We start from the raw sequence: 22,311 nt of genomic DNA, 5'->3' as shown, positions 1-22,311 counted from the left end.
ACATGTGTGAGGGTATCTAATTCCGTGACATGTGGGAGGATATCTAATTCCGTGACATGTGGGAGGATATCTTAGTCAGTGACATGTGTGAGGGTATCTAATTCCGTGACATGTGGGAGGGTATCTAATTCCGTGACTTGTGGGAGGGTATCTAATTCCGTGACATGTGAGAGGGTATCTAATTCAGTGACATGTGGTAGGGTATCTAATTCAGTGACATGTGGGGGGGAATCTAATTCAGTGACATGTGGGAGGGTATCTAGTTCAGTGACATGTGGGAGGGTATCTAATTCCGTGACATGTGGGAGGATATCTAATTCAGTGACCTGTGGGAGGGTATCTATTTCCGTGACATGTGGGAGGGGATCTAATTCAGTGACATGTGGGAGGGTACCTAATTCAGTGACATGTGGGAGGGTATCTATTTCCGTGACATGTGGGAGGGGATCTAATTCCATGACACGGGGAGGATATCTAATTCTGTTACACGGGGAGGATATCTAATTCCGTGACACAGGGGAGGATATCTAATTCCGTGACATGGGGGAGGATATCTTATTCAGTGACATGTGGGAGGATATCTAATTCCGTGACATGTGGGGGGATATCTAATTCCGTGACATGTGGGAGGATATCTAATTCCGTGACATGTGGGGGGATATCTAATTCCGTGACATGTGGGAGGATATCTTAGTCAGTGACATGTGTGAGGGTATCTAATTCCGTGACATGTGGGAGGATATCTTAGTCAGTGACATGTGTGAGGGTATCTAATTCCGTGACATGTGGGAGGGGATCTAATTCCGTGACATGTGGGAGGGAATCTAATTCAGTGACATGTGGGAGGGTACCTAATTCAGTGACATGTGGGAGGGTATGTAATTCAGTGACATGTGGGAGGGTATCTAGTTCAGTGACATGTGGGAGGGTATCTAATTAAGTGACACGGGGGAGGATATCTAATTCCGTGACATGTGGGGGGATATCTAATTCCGTGACATGTGGGAGTGTATCTAATTCAGGGACGGGGGAGGATATCTAATTCAGTGACACGGGGAGGATATCTTATTCCGCGACACGGGGAGGGTATCTAATTTCGTGGCACGGGGGAGGATATCTAATTCCGTGATATGTGGGAGGGTATCTAATTCAGTGACGCGGGAGGATATCTAATTCAGTGACACGGGGAGGATATCTTATTCCGTGACACGGGGAGGGTATCTAATTTCGTGACACGGGGGAGGATATCTAATTCCGTGACATGTGGGAGGGAATCTAATTCAGTGACATGTGGGAGGGTATCTAATTCAGTGACATGTGGGAGGGTATCAAATTCAGTGACACGGGGGAGGATATCTAATTCCGTGACACGGGGGAGGATATCTAATTCCGTGACATGTGGGAGGGTATCTAATTCAGTGCCACGGGGGAGGATATCTAATTCCGTGACATGTGGGAGGGAATCTAATTCAGTGACATGTGGGAGGGTATCTAATTCAGTGACACGGGGGAGGATATCTAATTCCGTGACATGTGGGAGGGAATCTAATTCAGTGACATGTGGGAGGGTATCTAATTCAGCGACGCGGGAGGATATCTAATTCAGTGACACGGGGAGGATATCTTATTCCGTGACACGGGGGAGGATATCTAATTCCGTGACACGGGGGAGAATATCTAAATCCGTCACACGGAGAGGGTATCTAATTCCGTGACACGGGGGAGGATATCTAATTCCGTGACACGGGGGAGGGTATCTAATTCCGTGACACGGGGGAGGATATCTTATTCCGTGACACGGGGGAGGGTATCTAATTCCGTTACACAGGGGAGGGTATCTAATTCCGTGACACGGAGGAGGATATATAATTCCGTGACACGGGGGAGGGTATCTAATTCCGTGACACAGGGGAGGATATCTAATTCGATGACACGGGGAGGATATCAAAGTCCGTGACTCTGGGGATGATATATAATTCCGTGACACGGGGAGGATATCCAAGTCCGTGACACGAGGAAGAGTATTTAATTCCGTGTCACGGGGGATGATATTTAATTCCGTGACACGGAGAAGGATGTGGATATGTTCATAGGTTAACTATTATTTAGCACATATATATATAATTACGATCTAGAAATGTATCAAACGGCTGACCGGAAGTTTTACCACAGGGGGTTAGACATTATCACATACAATGTATGCAAAAATGTTATGAATAGATGTTTGATAAATACATATGTGATGATATGAATAGTTAAAAATGCATCAAAATTTAAACTCATTAACTGTTAAGGTTCCGAATACTATGGTTAAACAATCTAATATAATGCGGGTGTTACGATTATGATAACTGATATTTTTACATTGTTTATAAGTAAAGTAATTAAAACAATATTTTAACTAAGTATTACACTGTCAATGAGTCATAGAGACAGAGGAGTTGTCTTCCTTTAATCACACATCGTCTCTATCGTATTAAAAATGTGTTCATTACATATATTCAAGGATCCCCTCTGCAATGTAGTTTTTCCTACATGCAGTAGTCTCCCCTTAACTACCGTTTATAATTGGGTAAGGACACTTCTGTCGACCAGGTGGCTCAAGGTAAGAGCGATGGTTTAACCGTCTGGAGTTCAAGGATCGAACTGTAAGGTTGCTGAAAAGATAGCTGAATAGTTGAGTTGATGCATAAATCCTTAATTTTCTTAGTTATTCATGTGTTATTCTTTATTGTATTGATCAATTTATATATATTAAATTTTCATTTATCTTTTTATTTTAATGACTTTTTTTCAGATCGTGACAATTCAGTAATGGGTTTGTGCTGTATTTATTCGATTGCTTTGACTCATTTGTGTAACATAAGCGTGTTCCGCTACAGTTAGCTTACATTTTCTTAACTCTTTGGCTAACTCCGTACGCGTTTGGGCCAGATATTTTACTAATGTCTATGAACTACATGTACATAGTTCTCTTATATCTATTACTTCTGCCTTTATGTAAACGAATACATTTCAAAGATCACAAGAATAAGAATTTCGGAGTCAATCGGTTACGGGCGGATTGGTAGAGTGGTTAACACTCCGGCCTTCCTCGCAGGCAGCCGGTGTTCGATCGTCGTACGCATGAAATTTTCATAGAAAGTGTACATGTTTTACTCCTGCCCACACAACTCCAACAACCCAGGTGGAGTATAATATGGTCTGGGGTAGTCCGAATTATTCTGACACTTTATCGATTTTTTTTTATATCGATCTGTCGTCGATTAACGACGACAGACCGATATAAAAACAAAAGTCGATAAAACGTCAGAGTCATTCGAACTAGGTCTGGGGTATCTGTGCTGTAGCATTCCAGTCAGGTGGCACTATAAATTATACCATTGGAAGCACCGTGCGTCCCACTTCAAACAACACATTACATCTCCAGCAGAGCACACACGCAGGCATACACACATAGTATAGGGGGCATAGGACTAGCAGTTAGCGCCTTTTAAGGCAGCTCCTACGAACTCCTCAATTATTCGAATTCCTCAATTCGTATTGCTTAATGTATAAATACATGCTAATTGTATTGATTGTATAAAATTGTATATCTATGTACTGTAAAGCGCTTTAGAGTGGTTTATTCTAGATAGATAGGGCACTATATCAAATGTTGTATATTATTATTATTGCGACTTCCGGGTACTTAATTGTAACATCAACAGACAGGGACAGAGTTGGACAGATATTTGGGGATGCTTTGAGCATTAGTCTCAATAACTGCGTTAGAACAGTACTGTAATCAACTTACTGTTCTTTGATTACGGTTAGTTGACAACACGAAACTGTGTTTAACATTTTTGCAGGAGGGAACGTGAAAGAAGGGAGGATTTGCTTGTTTCGATCAAGACGAACGAACGTTTAGTCAGAAAAAGAAATTTATCCCGCAGATATTCCACTTTTAGTGCATAACTTTTGAATATGCAATGAAAGTCTGAATTAGAACAAGAACAAAGGGAAATCACCGAAGCGTCGATATACAAGTATGTTTTTGAGAATACCGCCAACATGATAATAAGGCAGAGCCCATCGTTGTCTCGGTCAAATTGGCTGTTGTTAGGTTATTATGTCTTCCTTCCAACCTTCAAGTTAATGTCCACTTTTCCAGATACACATGTGTACTTTATAAGATATTTTTTGAACGAAATAATACATATTGATAAAAAAAAAAAAAATGAAATAAGAAACATTAAATAGAAGCACTGAGGTTCTCCCAGTCGAAATTCGTTATCATGGATGTCAATGGGAAACGTACACTTTGTGATTCATACGAAATTATATTTTTTTTGGTTCAAAATTGTGTAACGACTTTACTTCGAAGGACTGAAGGAATCTTAAAATGAGCAGGGAATGCGTTAATTATTTGTTGTTTCTGTGAAATATAGCTCCTTGACGAACAGCAGTTAAAAATTGCCAAATATCTAGGCTTAATCTTCTATAACGTACAAAAGATTAAACTTTGGGAGTTTTTTGTTTTTGTTTTCTATTTATATAGTTAATTGATATGATAATGAACATTTTAACAGATATTTGTTTCAGTTCTTCTTTTTCTTTTTGATCTTCTTCTTCTTTTTAAGTATACAAAGGCTCCATCAATACTGATAATTGTGCCTTCGAGGTGCCACCGCAATTGTTCGAGCAACAAACCTTGAACACTTTGTATGATTAACTGTTTATCATCTATATACCACTTCCTTATATATTTCTCCATTCACGGAAAGTCAACTAAATACTATATCTTCTAAATGAATTCTAGGCTCAATGATAACAGAATTTTTAAACAAAGATTTGTTTACGCGAATCACATGAAGTAAATCACACCTGAAGAACTATTACAGATGTGAGCTATGTAGCCCGCACGTGAAGTAATATATGAAATGGAAATGGTTATTCATATTGCACTGCCATTAGAAAGTGTGACATTTTGGGGAGTAACGACTGGGAGCCGAAGATAATTTTATAGAAAGCATAGCACGCTTGTTTACTTTCTATAGGCTACAAGATATAATTAACATAATGATTAAGACGATCAGGAAATATAATGAAAATAGTTTATTGACATACATGTGTTGTATACCTCTATATCTCTTCTGATACTAACAGGATGACAATATTTCTGTTCTGTTGGCAAAACAAAAAACCCCCCCCCCCCCCCCTCTAGAAGTGTTATAAACTATTTACTCAGTTAAATAAAACAAACTACCATCAAAGGAGGGTGCCTACCTGACTAATTGTAAGGCTTCAGTGGGCCATAACTGATAAGCCTATTTCTTTTGCATCAATTTTGTCATAACGAAAAAGGGTTTCCTTTTTCGATCGATCAGTCCCTGTATAGGACAATGCGAGGGTAAAGGTGACGAAAGGCAGAATATGGTATAATTTATGTTAAGTTATTAAAACACATCACTGCTGCCCAGTCCATAATGATCAAAATCAGGCCAAATTACTCCACTTCTTTTGTTATTTAGTGGGATTAGAAGCATCAAACAAGGTACCCCACATTCTGCATTACTTTTTGATTTTTTGATTTTTTTAAATGTTGTTTTAACTTCAACCAATACAATTGTGAAATATTGAAATGAATAAATAACCAGGTAGAATATGGTAAAATCTACCATGTAAGAAAACAAAATCGATGCTCTAGTTTTTCTTTAATAATCTAAATGAATTATCACAATTTTCAACTTCATCACCTTCATTTATCTATACAGGGACAGGTTGACCCAAAACCGAAGCAGCATTTCATAATGTCCTAACCTTCAACTTTATTTCTGCAAACATTCACGCCTATCCGTTGTGGTCCTCTGAGGCATTAAAGTCGGAATTTTGTATATCTAATTAATACATTATAGGAAAATGAAGTTATTTTGTTGCCTATTTATTATAGACATACGACCTGAATAATGTATTAACGTAGTACGTACATTTTGATATGAAGCATATATGACCTTATTCGACCGGCTGTAAACTATAAACTACAAGACGTATTAGAAATAATACAATTTAAACAAATATGAAAGGGTTCAGATATGTCACCCTGTCTACTCCGAACGTGTTGATATGCATTTTATTCCTTTTTTAGTTTTTATACAATTAGTTGGCCATTTTTATGGTAATATATTACAAAACAGTCTGGATCCGCCACTGCAAAATAGAAGAGGTATTATAGATGAATTATTTAATAAAAACAAGACTTATTGTGTTGGTTAGCATAGCCATATGCCAGTTGTAAAAAGACAATTGACTAATATGTATTTAATCACTTGGTGTTTTTATATTGGGATGTAACTAGGTGTTCTTCAAGGTGCTCGATTATATATCAAAGTTGTATATCATGTACAAACAGGGTACGTTTTAACGTGTCGAAATGTTTCATGACCAACTGGTCCCTTTGTCAAGCTATGACAGTTCGGTCATGAAACGTTGTGACACGTTTAATACGTACATTGTTTGTGTATAAAGTAAAACTATGATATTACATATGTCCAAACTGATAAATCTTATAACGTTCTCTATTTTTTTTCTCTCTTAAAAACAACTCTTGAAATGTCCAATTCCTGATTCAACCCTAAGAGGCAAAAGGGTGCATGTTTACAAAAAAAAAAAAAAAAAAAAAATCGAAGAGAGGACAATCCCTAAGGGGCATTTAACAGATAATTAAAACCCAAATTTTGAAAGGCTCTTGTTAGCATCCTTGTTGACTATGAATGTCAATTGAATGCATCTCGAAGATCAAAAGTTATATCACATGTGCATTGTTTGTTTGTTTTAGGTTTGACGTCCTAGTAACAGCCAGGGTCATATGAGGACGAGTGCTTAGGGAGACACCTACGGGAAGAGAAAGTAGAAAGAAAAGAATGAAGACAGGAACGATAGGAAATGAAAAAGATCCAAAGTGTTGCATTGGGGCCAGTAGACCAATTTTGGTCTGTTTCATGTTCCCTTCGTAGAAGACAAAGAAGAAAGCCCCGATTCTGCAAGCCGCCTTTAACGATGCACGTGCAGTGGGATACAGCAGATTTATTCTAATTTCTTCAATGAACCACCCCCGAATCTTCAGGGGGACCACATTAGTCGCATCGTACGATCATTCAATGACATACAACAGGTCTATTCTTTCCCCGAACCTGCACGGGTTTCATGTCCATTATGCTTGGTCCCTGTAAATAACCATTGGTGCATATGTATGCATTGCTAGTCTCAATGATGTGATGGAAAAGAACACAAAAACGAAGAAAAGGGATAAAATTTATTTAAAAACTGAATGAAAACATTTAACCAACGTTGGCTAGAAACAATTGAATTATACACTGGGTTTCAAAAATCAACATAACAAAAATATGGAAATCTTGAAGGGAAAAACCATAAATGGTTTTGAGGGTAACGTGGCTTTTCCAAACACATATTTCTTATCAAAACTTTGTATATATCCTGTTACGTACAATTTTACTCTCTCACGCGCTCACGTGCTTCACGCGGTCATGACCTTCACTCATTTCTATGACATGATCAATGTATTCAGATACTTTTTATCAATGTAAACAAATTGTTCTCGATATTTTGTCGAAGTGATCTGGTGATTTCGGTTAATGACTGACTGTTTTGACAGTTTTCTTGACTAATTGTCATTATGCAATCTTACTTTAGAATCAAGTTCGAGGGAAATGTGTCCAAATTAATGAGATAACAGTTAGACAGGGACACCGCTCTTTCGGTCAGCAAGTAGCTAGTAGGTAATGATAACAAGCAGGTAAAGGCTAGCAAACAAATGTAGCAAGCAAGTGGTAACCATTAGAATTTGACGGCAAGCAATTGGTATCCATTAGAATTTGACGGCAAGCAAGTGGTAACCATTAGAATTTGACGGCAAGCAAGTGGTAACCATTAGAATTTGACGGCAAGCAAGTGGTAACCATTAGAATTTGACGGCAAGTAAGTGGAAGCCAGCAGATATTAACACTAAATATAATAGCGGGCATTGGCAACAAGTATGTCGCGGCGAGCAGGTAACATAAAAAAGCGTAAGTATAGTTCAACTATAGATCATAGACATCATCAAACAAACAGGAAGTTATAGTAGCAGGTAAATGATAGCAAACAATTATAACAAGCAGATGTTGACCATCAGGGATTTACAAAAAACGTCAACTGATAGATGATGAAGGTAGAGACGGCATTGTGGCATCAAAACAACTGACAGGGAGGAGATATCGACATGTGGCAACTGGCAGGTATTGGTATCGAGCAAGTGGCAGCTAGCCGCGACTTTGACATAAAAAAAAACGTGGCATTAAGCAGATATTGACGTTAAGTACTAGTATGTGGCATTTAGATCACTCTTGGCGGCCGGATGGCGCAGTGAGTTGCTCTCTCGCCTTTCACCGGGACCTTCGGAGCTCGATTCTTCCCCGATCGGTTGAAAATGTATAAGGGGTAGCCTGTCTGACCAAGTTTGCTTTATCTGGGTTTTACAGTTTCTTCCTTCATTAATACCCTCTGCGCGATTCATCCGGGCAAGCAAGATTTTTAATATAAGTTTATAAACTTTGTTTCATCACTGTATTAATATAAAGATTAATTTTGTGGACATCGATGTCAAGTAGGTAGAGCCTAGCAAACAAATATAGCAAGCAAGTTAATAACCATAAGAAACATAAGAACTATGAGATAAATGGCATTCAAGCGAGTGGAATCAGACAAACAAACAATGGGCGGCTGTTTGGTAGATTTGTTTGTTTGCTGACGAGGCTTGACAAAATCTCTATTCACGGGTGAATCTAATCCACGCTAAACATGACAGCCACATCTATGGTTCCTGAAACGAACCATTCTCACTAGTTCCCTAGTAAGGTATATCTCGACGACGACCTGAGTAGACTATGTCCGCAAATGACTTGCAGTGAAGTTATACTATAAAAACAGCAGGGCGGCTTACATTTACAGCCTTCTGTTGTTACACGACGTACAACATAAACTCTGTACTATCTCTGTCCCTGGGAGCTATTTGTTGATGTCCCTGCCTCCTAGTGTTATTTTGTTTGCTGTGTGGCGACTACCACTTGGCTCTGTATTCCGTTCTTGTTTATCTCCAACGCATTATATTTTTAGCTTGTATAATCTAGCACTAGTGCATTCTTAATGCATATACCAAGATATGTAAACATATACAGGCTTCTAATTTGATATGTAATTCACTGTCTGAAGAGGCAAAGCAAAAAATAAAACTGCATTCACTGCGGGGCTGAGGCGGAACTTGATTAACCCTGAGTTTGTAGAGCCCTCAAACTTTTCATCGTTTCATATGTTATCATAATAAAAATGATATTCTATTTTTTACAGTCGAGATAGAAATGCACCTACATAATGATGTTTTGGGGTGATAGAGCCAAGTTATATAATAGAAATGCCAGTCGCTATCACCTGTACAGTAGCTTGCAACAATGAACGACATGTACCAAGGTCGTTAATCAAAACTGCAGTATCTAGGTGCATAGGCCGTAGAAACGACGGCGCGTCAATGTTTCAATTGCGGGGATATAGGATCGAAAACAGACGCGCATCACTCGGCAAACAATTCATGATGACGTAACAGGAATGCACGTATGCATGATTCTCTATCATAACTGAAACAACATTTACACAACATTCGCCCGAACGTTCTTCACGTATACGTGATTGGGTAGGTAAATGTTACATACACGTTACCTAACGCATTCCGACATCTGCCACCAGAGAAACCACAAGCCAACGTATGAATACCAATGACGGGTTCCAATGGAGTCGGGGTCTCAAGAATGTTTGTTGATTATCACAACATTACGTTTACGTTTTCATTTTTCTTTTGATTTCTCCGTGCACCCTGTCGGGGGCCCCTACCACTACTAACAAGAGGTACAAAGCTAGTGCCAATCTCATACAGACATAGATTCTGTCATCCATGCCACATTGAGTAAAACACAGACGAATTAGAAACTGCTGCAGTGGCGGTTATATACATATAATCATTCTGTCAGGCTTATAACACCGCCATGCCAACATTCATGTACGGTTTATAAAATAAACATATCAAGATCAATGATATTATCACATCTGCTAACAATAAAAGGATGACTGTTTATAAGGGATCGTATAAATACTATTACTAATATTTTAAACTCCGTGATACGATAATGTCCGCGATGATGCACAATGGCATGCCTTCCTACGCAGAATAACAAACACTGGATATTCTATTCATAATTGATTAAAAATATATTTCAAACGCATTGTAGGATTTCTCCACTAACTAGACAATTATAAATATTTGTTATTGGTGTGGAGGCGTTAGACGCAAACCTGAGATACAGATGACCCCTCACAGACTGACATCCTTTTGGCTGTAATCCATGCAAATATTAAATAGTTAATAATGCAACAGCTTTCCCTGAGCATGTATGCGACATAACTTCTATATCTTTAGTTTCGTACATTTATATGTCAGATTTAGATCACGTGATACCTTAGACTATTATGATTGGTCATTTCTGGCCCCAGTACCAAACAACCACTATTTTCTGGAGTCGCCTATTCTGTACATACTCCAACGATTCTGGAAAGGATAAGGGGAAATGGCAAATTTCAAAGAGGACAAAAGAAATCCAGGTTAAATACTCCACCCTCAAACAGTTACTTGAGATATAGGCAACTCGAGAAAGCCAATGTGGCATATTGGCGGGATCCTTCGCGTGAAGTGTGCGTAATTAAGTCGTCGTCACACATATTATTTTGATGACGTCATGTGACGTCATGTATTAATGAATGCGGTTTTCTTATAAAAAAACAGATTAATATATTTTGCTGTAGATAAGCCAAATATTTTTCAAGTATAGTAATTTTCGGAAGAGTCATGTACCCATGTGTAAGACACATTGAGACATTTATGACCGTCATCTATATGTTATCACACATTATATACGTCATAATCCATTACATCACTTCACGTTTGCTTCCATATATGCACATATTTTAACCTTGCTGAAATTTGCATCCATTCAATAATAAATAATAATTATATTGCATTTTGTACACCTGACACAAGGGTTTTACCCGTGGTGGTCTCATTTGTTCCAAGACTGCAAGTAATCCGATGGCATAATGATGAGAAGACATCCATGTTATATATAGGGAGCTTTCACACAACGTACAGTTTATATATCAAAATAGCAGAAATCAAAAATATCACAGCAACACTTCGTAAGTCACATTTGGGCGTCACTTTGGGCGGAAGATGCGTTTCGGGACGGATTGACGTTGGGTAAAGTGCAAAGCACTCTCTGCACACGGAATACTGTGGTTCTTTGAGTCTTACAGGTAGTTCTGAGTCCCGTTTCACTGCTGGGTTTCACTCGTGACGTCACTCCTGTCAAGGTAGCTGATAAGCCCTTGTTGACACTCAAACTCACATATGACCTTGACACTTTACCGGAAATGAGCAAGCTTGATTGCTTCCGGTCATAAGGAATTCCTTTTTTCGTTCGGTAACACTTTTGCTCTTTGGAATCATTTCGAAAATTTCCACAGAACATTACACCAGTTCGGTTCGCATAGACTTTCTTCAAAAACTGTTTTTCATATAGTGGTCGCGAACATGCTCACTCAAGTTTTAATCTTCTTTGGAATTGATCCGTCATTCTTTTAGATTATTTTTAGACATCAGTAGCCTCTTCTTCGATACCCTCCTCTGCATTGGCCGTACTCACCTCACACACCAAGATCTCATCAGCATTTCTGTCCACGGCAAAAATGATCGCGGCTAAGATGTAGAGAGCTAAGGCGATCAAGGCAAATACAAATGGCCAACCGACTGACCATGTCTGTGGCTGGTTTTCCTTGACGAATCTCGTGACGAATACGCACAACGTGGTGAGAAGGGGAATCGCTACAACGATAAAACATCTGATAACCAACCAGAACGATACAGTAGGAATATTTACAACATATATATATACATGTAGGTGCCTGGTTCCATACAGTAAACCAGTTAATTGATATGCATTGTTGTACGTATGTAAGGCTAATTTAGTTGAAAGATTTGTAGGATGTGCATTATCTGGTAATACAGCAGGCGATGTGTTATTCTGTTGGTCTGTTATGGACACTGTTGAAAACTTGTTTCATAAACGACAAAACTGCCTACCTCCTTTGGTGTATACTGACATCAGTTATTTCCGCAAAATGTCTGCAATCTGACATTTCTAATGCCATCTTTGGTGTAATTTAAATATATATCCGCCATAAACATGACAAGGACAGGGTATGCTCTTACCTGATAGCCACATCAACACTGTAGTCGTCGTGTAAAAGCATGGCTTCAGTTTAAGGTCAGATGTTGTTACTCCGATTGTTCCTACGACGAACGAAGCGAAGCCCCCCATCAGAGCGACGATCGTCAACGCACGGCACGCATCCATCCAATCTGCAAACAAAATGTAAATTTAAAACAGAAAAAAATAAGCGAAAATTGGATATCCTTTGGTAATAATTTTATTTTCGTGAAATGCAGCTAACGTTCTTCACGTAATAATGACTACATCGCAAAAAGACTTGTTACGGTGACAATTTGAAGGTTGGAGAACAATGACTCTTAAACACTGTTTAGATAGAGCGACAAAGGGATTAGTAGGTACTGGATCAAAGAGGGTTGACTGTACTTTTGATTTTGTTCTCCAAGAAACTTCTTAAGTATAAAAATTTGCGAAAGGGACAACGAAAAAAATGCTTCTAAATAAACATATCTGAAACGTATAACAATACGAGAATAAGTGTGAAATAGATGTGATTTGTGAGAAGTATAGATTCCGCGTTGGCCTCTCGATTTAGCGATGAGAACATTGTTCTGACGACAAACCCTGAAAACATTGTGTGTTTATAATCTGTAATTCTCCATTCATAAAAAGTCAACTAATACCATATCTTCCAATTTTCTTCTATGCTTAATGATTATCGAGTTCCTTGGTCTGTAAACGTAAACAAAACGAAGGTTTCCGCGGAGGAATACCATGAACCTTAAAGCTATGTAGTAATATGTTTTTAAACAAAAGTAGCGTCATTGTCTTCTACATATGAACATTTTCGCTTAAAATGATGTTGTTATCCTCACAATATTTCTTTTCATAATCTTATAATCAGTTGTTTATGAAGGACGATTTTCTTACACGGAACACATTTGTGTGGATACAATTCCTGGTTAAAGACGTCACCTGGAGTGAGCAAACGTCCTTTTTTGAGAAAATACATTCCCATATGAGAAAACTCATTCTCAAGTTGTTTGTAAGTCGTTTTCAACTTTTTTCATACTTAGAACCCATTTATTGTACTACCGGTAGGTAATATTACGTAGTATATTGATTTATATAAGAAACTATCACGCTATTGTTAGTTTCATCTGCAACAAGAATGCGTTTTCCTGGTGCCTAATCGATAACTCGCGAGTTTTATTAACAAACAATTAAGGAAAAGATACACCCATGTTATATTGCAGTACCAGTAATCAACTCATCACAAAAGAATATTTAAAACATTATCGCAGAAATAAATTTTGCGAAATCCAAGCATAAACAATATGTCAAGGTTTAATACTTCGAGAAAAAAAATGAAAGAGGCACGTGAATAGACATATTTCAACATTGCACTGAAATGTTAAGGTAATTTTTCGAAAATGGAAGCAAAAGTATTCTTCGATATAATTAAAGAAAACATCGATTCAAAAAAAACATCGCCATTGGATGATAATATCCTTTGTGAATTGATGACCGTAGTGATAACAGAAAGAAACTGAAAAAGTAAACGTCATTTGAATGCGTATGTATTGCATATTTTATTCTATTTGAATACTTTGTTTTTATGTCCCTTTAACTGATATAATCATAAAGTCCTTAATTCAAAATCAGATAACCTGATGTTTTAACTTATTTCCCCAGTGTCAGGAGAGACCAGTGACAGTGGTAAACACTATGGTTATCTCAACGGTAGATGTGACATCCAAGACGGTAAATCTTTCACTAGATCATGACTGGTTACTAGTGATATTCAAAATGTGACCGGGTGGAATACAGTGTTTTGGGTACCTTCGGCATTGTATTTCAGTGTGATAGCACTATAAAGTCGGCATCAGATCCGCGCTATCTCAAGGAGGAAACTACACCAACATACGATACATCTGGCACACAAACACATATTCACACATACACAACACACATGGAGGCACGTCCTTAAATGACCTTGGCTGTTGGTAGGACGTTAACCCCTATAAACCAAACCAATCCAAACCATAATTGCGCATATCTGACCAAAACCAGTTGCGAAGACCTTACCTAGAGATCCTATCCGTGATTCATTGTCCGAGCAGTTGATGACACCGGTCTCATTGGCGTCATCGTAGCACACGGCCCAGAGACCTTCCATTTTATTATCGCCTCTTACCCAGTTGCTGCCCGCTGTAGCCAGGGCTACCAGGAGGACTCCAACGATCATACTCATCAGGCCGACCACCTAGAAAACAAAATATAACGATGGCGTTATGTTAAACAGAGCTACTTATCTTTTAATACATCTGGCTTGTCACTAGTCAGAGGAGATAATTTATATTGTAACTTAATCGAAAATTACCTTTCGCCTCTTTATCACTTCCAAATATTGACATTGTTCACAATTCCATGACTTCCGTATATGATTTAAACGTATTTTATTTTTAATACAACAGCAGAATCTGAGTTAACTCAACTAATAAAGTTGCTGTGCCGATCGATTTTCGAGATGATGCTATACAAATATTTAAATAAATTTCAACAGAAATAAAAAGAAGATAAATGGGAAATTCCGTAAAGCCGAGTTCGCTACAAACAATATCAAGCGGTATTGCCTTATGTAAAGGTATGTGTTTGGTATGTTCATGTTATCCAATTTTTCCTGATGATGTTTTTATGCTACTGTACGTACATCTATATGATACGAGCAAATAATCATTACCATGCCCCCATTCAATAGCACATTGGAATGCTCAGACATTATTTCATTGTACAATTTCGTTAGATAGCAGCGCGGGTACATTTATAATTAATAACATGCCAGAGGAACGAAAACTTACAAATCAACTTTATCCGGTATTAGATTAATAAATTAACTATCGAATTAATTCCTACATAAAACGTATTACCCAATTAGCTAGTCAGACGTTTACAAACAGTTGCGTTAAGTAAATGGAGTCCAGGTGCTAATGTGTTACCAAGGAGAGTGTGTAGTGACTGCCACAATTGTGCAAAGAAGATTTTGCACTCTTCTTTAATCATAATGCACTCTTCTTTAACCATAGTGTCTCAACCAATATTGTCACTTACAGAACTCTCATTTTCCTGACTATTAACTGATTTGGAAATCTTCCATCCAGCTACCTCCCACCACCCTTCTGATGAGGAGGACACTAAAGGGTGGTGGTGTTAATATCAAATTCAGTAATTCTAGGGGGACACAATAGGGTTGATTTCTGAAAATGAAGCCATGTTTTCATCAGGATTGTGGGTTTTTTGTGTCTATGACCTTTGGAGTTTGCAGAGGACGAGATAAGACATGGCTATGCTATTGTATCGTTACTTTGAACAGGTTAAAGGGGGTCCGACAGAATTGTTACCTCGTCTCTGCATTCTGCGCGAATTTATTTTATGCGAGTGTTGTGTCTCTGTGACTTTTGCTTTATATAAGCGATTACATAAGATGCAGTAGGTTTATGTAATTTTGTCTTTTACGTCGACCTGGTTGAAGGGAATACAACAGACGTTTTTCTTTGTGTATCTTACTTTAAGGTGTTATATGGGATACGGCAGGGTAATGTGTATGTATCTATTACGTTCATAACCGATTACTTGGAATACGACATGTTTAGACTTCGCGTCCATTTCTTTCGGTGATAACATGGGAAACAACAGGGTTGTGATTTTTTGTCGGTTATTTCGGTGACAACATTGGTTACGAAATCAATTTGTCTTGATATTAATTTTTACTATTTACTTTTTAATTCAAGTTATTACGAGGTATATCACAGGGATATGTCTTTGTGTCTATTAATTTATGTGACAACAATGGAAACGACAAGGTTGTTTTTTAGCGGTTTTTTACTTCGAGTTGTTACATGGTACACGACAGGGATGTATGTTTATGTTCATAAGTTCGAGTTGTTACATGGAAAACTGAAGGGTTGTGAACGTTTGGCTATTACTTTGAGTTATTACATGGTATAAGACAGGGTTGTGTCTAAGCTTCGTTAACTTGAGTGGTAAAGTCGGTTATGTATTTGTGTCAAATTGTTTAAGTGATAATATTTCAAGCGACAGGTGTTTTCTTTGTGCCTTCTTCTTTGAACGGTTATAATGGACACGACATGTCATAATGATGATTACTTTGAACTAACACAAGGGTATGAAAGGGTTACACATAATCATAATGCTTTGAAAACTTTCAAAATCAATCATTAATTTACATTTCAAGAAATTAAAATTTCAATCCAAGTTTATACTGAGTGTATTTTATTCTAATATTCTTTTGTGCTATGATTTAGATTAAGGAAATATAATGATAATTCTCGTGAAATGGTTGTACAAAATATGCCTTTTTTGATATAAATATATTTTCCAAAAAATCGTTTTTATAATCAGTTTGTCACAATTCATTGAACATTTTAAATATATCTTATAATTCATTTTTTTTGTGTTTTGTTTTGTTTTACGGTTTGTCTAAAACTAAAATGCAACTGAATAAATCACGAACATAACATACCACGGCATCACTATGTTTACTGCTATGATTATCTTTACAATATACACAATGTAATCTAAAAAGCAAGAACATAAAATTACCAATTGTCCAAGTAAATACCGATTCTTAATGTTTAATATTATCCCCTATTGTGCCTCTGTACCTCCACAGGGGACACACAGAACAGTTTGTCACCATGGCAACAGAGTTATATGTTGTAACATCATATTACATCGTTGTCATGATTGCCTCCATCTGTCTTCGTTTTGATGCACAAAACTGATTTGGTCCCGATAACAGTTAGGTAAATGGCTCTTGGATAGATATAAGTATATATCTATAAATATATTTGCCATCTACGTGGTTGATGATAACAGACACTGCCACACATTTCAATATGGCGGATTTCCAGAAATTCAAGTTCCTGTGAACGCTTAACATAACACGTCGATGTCAATGTAGAAGACAAGTGCATGGTTGAATTGGGGAAATTAAGAACACACAGAAACAATGGCTGTCTGACCTGGGCCGGAGGTCGACTGGTTAATTAGCAACATCTGCGTCGAACGGAAGATTTAGTGATCCGTGATCGCAACATGTACTAGAAATAGGCTTCGTTTGTCATTTTGTTTCTTTGTTTTAATTTAATGGTGGTCGCAATTCATTTAGGCCATCTTAAAAACGGGTGCCAATACAAGCGTCATGAAAACGATAAAAATAGAATCAAAGAATTTGAAAGATTATACTGCAAGGGTTGAAATGGTGGTTAATTAGGGGCGGCAGCAAATAAATATTATCTGTTCGGTTTAAATTTTCCGGAAGCAGATTGAACATAAATATGGGGTAATGATAAGTGATCTTTTGTAGAAACACCAATATTTCAACACCGTGGAAATTCCCACTTTACAGTATATAAACTAAAGGATACAACATCCACTGGCTTCCATATTGGTTAATGTTGGTTAAAACAAGCAAGTGAGAGAAACATATGTTTAACGTTAAAAGTATAACTGATATTTTTTTTTTACTGATTCTCACTTACCTAAACAGGCTTTGATCAGCAGTTCCTGTTGTATGGTGAAATGTGTTCGTTATATATTATATACATATAGGCCTGTATTTTTAACATGATGAAGAAGTGATTTATAAACCTAATATCACTGACTAACAAGCCTGGTGTTTGCCCTTTACGCTATCATTAATTACTTGTTTCTCAATATATCAATTTGGCAGTGAAAACGCGCTGCTGTTTTACAAATTAACAAGCTGTCAATGAAACAACTCGTTAGTCTGTAAAACTCTGCCAGAATTTTCTCTTGTTTTTGTTCCCGAAAGTATGTTATCTACCTACAAATTAACAAAAGCACTTGCTATTTTCAGCCACCTGGTATGGTGGTATATGAACATGCGATTCAGTGGCAGTGACTGTCTGGTATCATTTTGCTGCTGGTAAAGTGCAGGTTCTATATTGTTTTGGTTGCAGTTGCAGAATAATTAAATAGATAACTTATACAGATAAAACAATAACAATATTTCATATAAATCAGTGGTAGATTTTCCGGGCGTAAAGGAAACCCTCCAAGTATGTCAATTTCTTTAAAAACCATTTCGCACATATTTCTCTTTTAGAATGAAACCTCCCATCCATAGAATGTACAGACCCCCGCTCCCTCCCCTACACATCCCAACCTCCAACCGATATATTGTGGGATCGACCATTGTAATCACAATTTTGGTCTGTTCAGCCTTTTTTTTAGCAGAAAAGACTGCCGACAAGAGAGAAAAGACAAGATAGAGACAACAAGTGTTACAATGGTCTCAGCATATTTACTTTTGGTTTCTTGATGGCTTCTAAGCAGAAGACATGAGCGAAACCCGCAATTCTGCAGAGGTCCCACATGAGTCGCCTCAAAGGTACGAGCAACTTCCTCGCAACAGCTAGTTATTTGAATATGGATGCTTAGAGAGACACGGCTAGAAAAAAAAGAGTACGCAAAAATTAAATGATAGAAACCACAAGAGCTGCAATGAGTTTGGCGAATCAGGTTTGGTCGCACAAAAAATCTGCAGGGGTCACACAAGTCGTCTTTTGCAATAACGTGCATCGGGACACAACAGTTATGTTCTTTATTTCTGGGTGTCACCTAAGCATGAGAAACAGAAAAAAACAGAAGAAACTATCCCAGATTCTGCTGGTGGACCCCACGTTAGTCGCCTCCTTCGATATTTGGTAGTATACCGCATTCTTGCACCGAACCTGAAGGTTCAAATCACAGGGTCTAACCATGTTGATGTTATTGTCGAAATTACAGAGACTAGACTTGTTAATAGAATGGTCGAAATCAATGTAAGTTTGAACAAGGTCAGATTGGAATAATGGCGAGTTGGGTTCAAATTCATCTTTGGTTCGAACTCAGCAGCTGATGGAACTGGGTCAATAAAATGTTATATTTAAAACATACACTTAGTCTATTTTGCAAGCAATACAGATATTTGATTATGGCAGAATCTGAAGTTATTATTATTATCGATCACATGTTTAACGGCTCATCAACACGAGATTGGTCATTAGGGCCAACAAATGGTCAACGAAAAATAATGCAAAATAAAAACATCTAACAAACTTACAGATAAAAGACAAACTTCAATTGAATATTGAAAGTGACTATGGTGACAACCCTAGGAAATGAAAAGAATCAACACGAGAGGCATAATGTGTTGGGAATAACCAACTTATTTCAGAGGCAAAACTCTACATAATGTATTAATGTAATTTCCTCTGTAGCGTCCCAATAGTCATAACACAGGTCCTGTTTTTCCCAACGGATATGTACAATATTCTTTCCTTACATCAGGGAAAAGTACGTTTTGGTATACATTATCTACAAGTGTGCTTCATGACAACTTCACAATGGTGTTCATTTCCATACGCATATGTGCGCTAGTAGAGTAAGACGAGGCCGTCTATAAATAAACAAAAATATCTCAAGTGTCTTTACGGCTTTGCTGCGGGCATTCCTCCCCACAGGACGCGGACAGACATAGTTATTGCTTTGTCTACTGAAAATACAGTTAGTATCCCAATTGATCACAGCCTAATGAGAAAATGATAGTATTCTGTATTTGAGACTCGCGACCACCACTGTATGACAAGTACCATTCCCCAACACATGCCGATCTTAATGTCTAAGACATACACTTAAACGGATATTAACTCCTTAGATACCTTCTTCCAGATGTTCTCCTAGCAAGTAAAACATATGTCAAAGGTTTAGTTCCGTTTTCCCGTTTGACCATGAGAGCGGGTTTGGAGATTTTACGACTAAACATAATGCCATTTGATAACTTCAAAACGAGGCACTTACACCGGAAACAATCTAATCAAACTCCAATTTGGGAACCGTCGGCACGTTCCGTAAACGTAGAAATTCTCGTTTAGGAAAAGTGCCGAGTATTCCCGAAAGACAAAAAAAGTAGGAGTAATGCGGTTTGGGATTTGATGTTTGTTTCCGATTCCCAATATATACAATATGAGACTTCAGTGTCTCTCACGATTCATTTTGTTGAGGATCATCAGGATGAGTGCGACATGTGGTTCGGGGAAGGGTTTACTCTTCGGAAAGGCCAGATTTCATGACTTTTGCATCCGGCAGGGCTCGTGATACAGTTTCTTATGCCTCCGCAATTCCTGTGGTTGTTATTTTATTACGCCGATGGCATCATTACCATGCTGAATTACTTGCAAGATACTAAACCGAATCATATTTTCTTTGCTACATAAACTTGTATAAACTAAAGAATAATGTATTATGAGAAGTTCTTTTTACACAACCAATAAGATTTTCTATGCGACGTTTCGATGACTAGTATGATATGTACATTGTCACCTTCGTCAGACAAATGACCAGTGAAGCGTATGCACACAAAGCTGTAAAAAGTGTACGAGTTGTCCACAAAATCGAGTCGATTCGGCTACGACAGTGTATGTATAATAGTTGTTAGATATGTACCGAACTTCTCACAATCCATACTTACCAACCTGAAGAAAATGTTTAGAAATTAAGAACAACGTATTTTGCAACCTACCGATTACTTCGCGAATTCATGTGATTTACGTACGCATGTATTATATGTACATTGTATGTTAGGATAATTTAACGTACAATAAAATAAAACGACAAATGAAGAGTAAGCCTGGTAGACCACCAATAAGGCTTGAAAACTTTGTACTAAAATGTCAGATGCATATGCACGAACTTTAAAAGTTACAAACCTGGAATCTACAAACGTTACTTTCTTTCATTTAAATCCGCATATACCTTTCATTTGAAAATATTTAAAGGGAAAATGGTGTTTTTTTCTGTTAATTAAAATAAAACCTGACACTGGTTCTACTCCATGCACAATAATTTAATTTGGTCCGCAATTCAGCTTTATGTAATTGTGTAGGCATTTAGACGGCGTGTGCCAATTGGCAAGATATCGAGATATCATTTGAACAAAAGAACAAAAACTCACACTTGACAGGAAAAAAACATTAATGTTTTAAGTAATTTAAAAACCATAGTAGGTATTTTTTAAGTATTACATAACATTGTCATTTTTCTTTTCTTCTTTTAGTGATATTTATATTTTACCATATGCCTGGCAAACTATAATAAAAACATGCCTGAATTATAAACAAAAGCCCCTGTGGGCTCTTGGAGATATTTACCTCAAGTTTGACACATGGTAATAACTGAGAAACACTCCAAGGTAATCAAATGATTCCATCTGTAATCTCACAAGGTCACGTGCGACCTTCAAAGTTATTAACCCATAAATAAAAATCTTGTCTACACGTGCGTTAGAGTTATAGCTCATCAATTTTATTAAAATCTAAATATACATTTCTGTGTCCTGATAATTTTGAGTTTACAGATATAACTATCGCTTTATCTTTGCAATGTAGTACAGAATTTTTCTCCAGAATCAAAGTAAATGAACCTCTTTTTTTTTCTGGATAAAGTCCAAAATTATACTGTTAAAGCCGTGTGGATCATGATAGAACTTCGAGTTACCGAGTATACATGTTCGTCATAGCAATTCACTGTCAATTGACTAAACTCGATTTCAAGACAAGAGGCCCATAGGGCCTGTATCGCCCACCTGGATATCTAAGCAATCATGGCAGAATATTCTCCAAATGAGATCCAAGGGAATATGCCAGACCCCAAGGCCAATCCTTGTAGCATATATATCTGTATTCAATTTTTCATGCCCAGCAATTTTATGTATGGTTATGGGGTGGGGATCTCAACTGTTTCCAAGCTGTGACTCAGAAACTAGGTCCCTACGGTTGTGGCCAGACCCCAGGATCAATTCTAATATCATGACTGCATTTGTCTCTTTTTGCCCAGCATTTGTATATATAGTTTTGGGGTGGGGATTTCAACCGTTTCAAAGTTATGACCCAGGGGTTAAGTCTGCAAGGGTGGGGCA

General features: G+C 37.6%; 1 protein-coding gene across 1 annotated transcript in view; it reads right to left on the bottom strand.

The window, feature by feature from the left end:
• Window positions 1–7,281: 7,281 nt before the first annotated feature.
• The window catches only part of LOC110458849 (transmembrane protein 47-like), a 19,473-nt gene continuing 4,443 nt past the window's right edge, over window positions 7,282–22,311 (bottom strand). The window contains exons 2-4 of the mRNA XM_021510805.1: window positions 14,397–14,574; window positions 12,350–12,499; window positions 7,282–11,962 (exon numbers count right to left, since the gene is read on the bottom strand). Of these exons, the coding sequence (XP_021366480.1) occupies window positions 11,730–11,962; window positions 12,350–12,499; window positions 14,397–14,574 (561 nt within the window). The 3' untranslated portion in view covers window positions 7,282–11,729. The remainder of the gene's footprint in view (window positions 11,963–12,349; window positions 12,500–14,396; window positions 14,575–22,311) is intronic.

Source organism: Mizuhopecten yessoensis, unplaced genomic scaffold, assembly GCF_002113885.1.
Source record: "Mizuhopecten yessoensis strain PY_sf001 unplaced genomic scaffold, ASM211388v2 scaffold9847, whole genome shotgun sequence".
In the NCBI taxonomy this organism is placed as follows: Eukaryota; Metazoa; Mollusca; class Bivalvia; order Pectinida; family Pectinidae; genus Mizuhopecten; species Mizuhopecten yessoensis.
This window is presented reverse-complemented; position numbering and strand designations above follow the sequence as displayed.